Source organism: Kryptolebias marmoratus, linkage group LG4, assembly GCF_001649575.2.
Source record: "Kryptolebias marmoratus isolate JLee-2015 linkage group LG4, ASM164957v2, whole genome shotgun sequence".
Classification (NCBI taxonomy): Eukaryota; Metazoa; Chordata; class Actinopteri; order Cyprinodontiformes; family Rivulidae; genus Kryptolebias; species Kryptolebias marmoratus.
In genome coordinates, this window is record NC_051433.1 from 234,603 (window position 1) to 240,393 (window position 5,791).

The 5,791-nt window shown below is 50.1% G+C and overlaps 1 protein-coding gene across 1 annotated transcript in view; it reads left to right on the plus strand.

Annotated features, from left to right (window-relative positions):
- pik3c2b (phosphatidylinositol-4-phosphate 3-kinase, catalytic subunit type 2 beta) overlaps positions 1-3,552 on the plus strand; it is a gene marked incomplete in the record, with an annotated part of 24,538 nt that extends 20,986 nt beyond the window's left edge. The window contains 4 exon segments of the mRNA XM_037975558.1: positions 251-326; positions 557-663; positions 745-873; positions 1,637-3,552. Coding sequence (XP_037831486.1) covers positions 251-326; positions 557-663; positions 745-873; positions 1,637-1,828 — 504 coding nt within the window.
- Between the last annotated feature and the right edge of the window lie 2,239 nt (positions 3,553-5,791).

A 5,791-nucleotide genomic window follows, 5' to 3' on the forward strand; every position in this document is an offset into this window, starting at 1 on the left:
CACCCCCCCACACACACACACACACCACACACACACGCACGCACACACACACAGACTTCGGTATGCACGTGTGCACGTTGTATCAGGCAGGACAGTTGCATGTCTGACCGTCTGAATAACGTGAGTTTAGACGAGCTGTGATGTCACCTCTGACATCATGGGGTCAAAGGTCAGGACGTGATGTTTCTGACTGTTCACCCTGAAGTAATGAGGAATTGAACCACAGACCTGTTTGTGCTGCATTTTTCAGTCCGACCTGGTCTACACCTTCTTCCACCCGCTGCCCCGCGATGAGAGAGCAGGAGGAGCCAGCAGCAGACCTGCAGGTAGGTTACCTGACAGGTGGGCAAACCTGGAGGGCGGAGCCTCTCATATGTACAAAGGCTCATGGGATGAAGAGTTTAATGACAGAGTGAGGTTTACATGCAGGAAGTACTCTTCAAAATAAAAGCTCAATGATCAGGCCTCCTTCCTGTTTGTGAGTTCATTTCTGTGTTGGTATTAGTCAGGTTTTCAGCTTTCATGGTAACTCTGTGTGTGTGTGTGTGTGTTGCAGAGATACCATGGTCTCCAGCTTCAGGAAAGGAACTTGGTGAAGTCAAACTGTCCATTTCCTTTAAGAACGACAAACTCTTCATTATGGTGATGCACATCCGAGGCCTGGTCAGTCAGCGTGTGTGTGTGTGTGTGTGTTCTGGGTGTGTGTTAGCTCTCACACAGCTTCTATGTTTGTTGGTTGTGCAGCAGCCTCTGCAGGACGGTACTGATCCAGACCCCTATGTGAAGCTCTACCTGCTGCCAGACCCCATGAAGCTGAGCAAAAGGAAGACGAAGGCGGCGCGGCGCACCTGTAACCCCACCTACAACGAGATGGTTAGTCAAGTTCTTGCAGCAGATCCAGCTTTTATTTTGCTGGTGTTGGGGCACTTCAAAACTAAATTGTAGTTTTATTTAAATGTGTTTTCTTAGCAAACACGTCAGGGGCTGCTATTATTTAACCTGCTAAGAAAAAATCACACCGGAGAGGCTTGTTGTCTTTTTGTGAAGGCCTTCGCAAAAAGGAGAAATTCCACAACAGCTCCTAATGGCGTGCTGTCCAGGAAGTTCTGCCCCTCCACTTGGGCTTTCTCTTTATTTAAAGGAAGAAGAAATAAGAAGAAAAAAGGGGTTGATCTTAGCAGGCCAAGGCCAGTTCTGATCATAGCAAAAATACCAAACACATCACTGTTTGGGAGAGCCAGATGGTGTGGCGCTTGCCGGCCCGCCGTCTGACCTTGGTCTCTCACGTAGGCAGTGTTCCACATGAGCACAAAGGCTGATAATGTAAAAACCCTAACACACAGTCCAATAATAGAAAACAACTGTATCAAGAGTGTTTGTGTATTTCTACATAAAACTGTATGAAAGGCAGAAAAATCCAGTAAATCTGAAGATTCAGAGAGCAAACTAATTACCAGCAGACAAAACAGGAAGTGACACAATACGCCCTAATGTGAACATCAGTACAGATGAGGACAGATGATTCAACATGTCGACTCATTCCGACCAGAACCAGGACCTGGATCAGCTCTCAGGTTAGTTTGGGCTCCACGCAGACAGGAGCAGGAAGTAACGATGGCGTCTCTGTTTCCTGCAGCTGGTGTATGACCGGATCCCCAAAGGAGACCTGGACCAGCGCCTGATCCACCTCCGGGTTCTGAGCGACGGCGCCTTCTGGGAGAACACGCTGCTGGGGGAGACCTTCATCCCCCTGGACAGGCTGGTCCCGGGTCAGCACTGGGTGGACTGGCACCAGCTGGGCGGGGCCAGGTCAGACTCCGCCCACTGACCGACAGGAACTGAAGGGAAATCTTTTCAAAGTAAAAGGCTAAGGGTCAGGGGGAGGAGCTAAATGTGAATCACCTGGTGAGACTCTTCACCAGGTGTTTGTAGTTTACAGATTAAAACTTTATTAAAATCAGTTTTTCATTAACATTTGATGAACAAGGCACATTTGAGATGATTTAATGTATTGTCATGTAAAAATTAACCAGAGACTCACCTGGGACCTGGACTGTACAGGTGAGGAGAGACTCACCTGGGACCTCATGTACAAAGGGCGTGTACACACAAAAAAGTGGCATATGCGCTTTTCCACACAAATGTTCAGATAAATCAATAATGAACCAGAGTAAACCAGCGGGGAGATCATGTAAACTGCACCCAGGAAGGCCGGGAGGGGAACCTGCGACCTTCCTGCTGTGAGCCGACCGCTCTAACCGCTGCGTCATCGTGACAGATTTTCATTTAATTATCCAAGCTATCAAATAAATAGGGTGAGGATTTTAATATTAAGTAAAGAGCTTCTCATTTCATCAGATTTTTCAGAATTCACTGGCATGATGAACAATACTCGCACGCTAACACTCGCAGCGGCCATATTTACTTTCATGAACTCGGCGTGCGGAGTGTGACGTCATAGCTTCTGAGCATGCGGGTCATTTCAGGAACTGGAGTGTGATGGAGGTCTCATTTAAAACAGATGTGATCAGATCTGAGCATTAGGACCTGCAGAGTGAACATTCCACACCGCCTCAGTATCCGTGTGTTTACTGCAGTTATTTTGTAAAGTTTGAAATGCAAGAACTGCGCCTGGCTCCCTTCTGTGTTCATTTAAGACCAGTGTGAGGAATCTAACTGGGTCTAATATTATTGGGCAGTCAGCTTCCGCTTCCTTTTTGTCTGATTGTTTCTGCTGCTCTGACCAGCAGCTTCACTCCGTCACTCTGACAAACACAATGTTTTTACCCCACTACCTTATTTAGGAGTGCATTTGATAAAATTACTCTCTTTTTTCCCAGCATGTAGCATTTCAGTAGGAAATCCATGCAAGTCTTTGTACATGAGGGCCCAGGAACATGAACTGTACAGAAATGTAAAGAACTAAGCTGGTGAATCATCAAATTAGCTCATTTTTTATAACCTGATGATTAAACGAGGCTCAGAGACAAAGCTTGGAGGAAGAGGTCAGAAGTCAGGTGATCTCGGCTTTGTTTTTTTTTTTAACTGTTTGGGAGGTTTGAGGTTTGTTTTTGTGCGCTGTAGACCAGATGAGTGTAGCAGCAGCTGCAGGACTCAGATCTGATCCCCTCTGATCTGACACTGTAGAACCTCACAGTGGGCGGTCCTCTGTTCTTTCATGTGATTGGCTTAATTCTCCTGCAGGAGTCAAAGTTCAATTTCCTGCTACCTTTTACCACCATCGGTTCCACAATTGAACTCGCTCCATAGCAGGATCAGCAGTTACCTGGTTCTGTCACCATGGTAACAACCGGCTGGAGCCGGATGGAGCTCCTGAGCAGGTCCATTTCTTTCAGAACCAGAGTAAACAGCTGCAGGTGGGTCGATGAGGCTCCGCCCACCTCAGACGCAGACAGGTGAGAGGTTTGAGTCATGCAGCTGCAGATCGATCAGACTAAACTGTGTGAAAATAAAAATGTGACGAGTTTCTTCACCTGAAATCTTTTTTTATTATTTGCACTAAACAATAAACTTAAAGTGAAAATTTTTGTATGTTGTGTTGCCCTCTGATTCACTGTAAAAATCTGGCTTTAATCTCTGATTTTATTATGAAATACATAAAAAAGATAAGATTCTGATTTTAGGCAGTGGTGTAGACTGCAGGTGGTCATAATGTTATGGTTGTTTTGTGTGCATGGTTCTAGGTTTACAGCAGAACTGAATGTGTTTATATCAGCTCAGGTGTTTGAACCTGAGAAGGCGTGACCTTTGACCTATACGGGAGTCTCTTCAGCACGTGGCTCCATCACTCCGGTTATGTAACGGAGCGGGAAGAACAACTCGCGCTGCCGCTCCTGCCGCGCGGCACCGCGCCGCTCTGCTCCTGCCGCTTACCGGAAAAGGAAGAACGGGCTGTTGATGACGGTCCCCGGATTTTCTGATGAAATCTCCCACCGGAGCCAAAACGGCTGTACGCGACGGCTGAACCTCCAGTGTTGACTATACCGAGCAGTATTACCGGTGGGAGGACAAACCATCCATCGACAGCCGATGAAGGAGCTCATGAGAGCGGCTTTTGGACCGGGATATTAAATTAAACTCAGCGGGGTTAAGTAACCGTCCGTAAACTGCCGGAGCTAAGCTAGCTGTGTTAAGCTAACCTGCTGATTAGCACCCTCCCGCGCGTCAGAGTCCCGGACACGATGGCTCTTTTCTGCTCTTCATACCCAGATTCTTCCTCGTTTCATAGCTCCAGCATGTTTTGCCCGGTTCTGTTCTATAGCTCCGGTACCACACGGAAGAAGTCCAACCACCACTCTCAACGAAAGGTCCTCGTCTCCGGTGTTATGGACAGTATTTCCTGGGTCCCGAGCGCCGTTTGTCAGTAACGTTTGACAGCTGTCAGATTAGCAGCTAACCTGCTAACACCGCAGCTGTTTCAGGGCAATTTTCCACTTTCTGCACTTTATTTGATAAAATGTTCAGACGCATGAACAATGAAGGACGTTTCTCTGACGGGCAGAGCTCACCCTCGTCAGCCCGGACCGCGGTGACCTCGATCGGCCTCGACAGCCAGGAAAGCTCGTGGATCGGCCTGCTGTCCAGGCCCGCACTGTCGCTGCTGCGGAAACTGCGGCCGTGGAGCGCGGCTCCGGCGGAGCTCGGCAGCAGCTTAATCAGTGACGAAAGGGAATTTTTAAAACAATTATATGATATGATACCGCTCACACAGACCGGGCCTCCTCACCCCACCGTCCTCTGGTGTCAGCACCACGGAGCCACGGGCCCGCTGGAGCCGGGAGCCGGCGGCTCCATGCCCTGGCTGACCGCTGTCTCTCTCCGGGACAGTGGGACTCAGAGCCCCGGGGACAAGGAGTTCTCCCAGCAGACACAGATCGGATCTTTATCTTCTGTTAGGACGCTTTTAAACCAGGTTCTGTTGATCCCCCAGGAGCTGCAGCCGGTGAGGAAGGCCCTGGTGAGGAGAGGCTCAGGTGAAGGTGGGCTGTGGTGGGGCAGCCTTCTGCGGGAGGAGGAGAGCTCACAGGGGGGGCTGCGATCAGAGCTGTCCCGGCCTGAGGGGGGGACAGAAACAGAACAGCTTTGTCCTGCAGCTGCAGCTGGGACAAAGGTCCCCCCTGCTGAAACAAGTCCTGTGTTAGAGTGGATGCTGGGAGAAGATTCTGGACCCCCCGACAATAAGAGCCATCACACAGTCCAGAACGTGGGGGTGTGCACAGTGGACCCGCTGAACTGCGCTCAGGGGGGGCAGGACCTTGGGTACTCCAGCTTGGAGGAAGAGCTGTCCCAGAGGGGCCTCCTGTCCCTGATGTGGGGCCCCGCTGAGGAGCAGGACCCTCAGACTCCTGAGATAGAAGAAGAACAAACAACCCCAGAGGAGGACCGGTGTGGGGGGGCAACGGTCCTCTCTGCCCCCCAGTGTCAGAACAAGACCATCGCCTTCATCATGGGGTGTCCCTGCAGCGACGACAGCCAATCAGAGTCCAGTGACGACGACGACGATGATGATGATGAGGAGGACGACGACGATGATGATGATGATGGCTTCAACAGCGAGGGCTCCTCTGATCTGTCCAACTCCTCTGATAAAGATGATGAAGATGAGGACGCGTCAGACTCTGACAGTGAACCGGACTCAGAGTCTGAGCGGCTCTGGACCTCTTTGTGCCAAACTGTGGATCCATACAACCCCCGAAACTTCACGGCCCGCCTACAGACAGGCAGAACCCCGCCTCGGACCTCCCCCACCCCTTCCCCTCAGTCCTCCCCC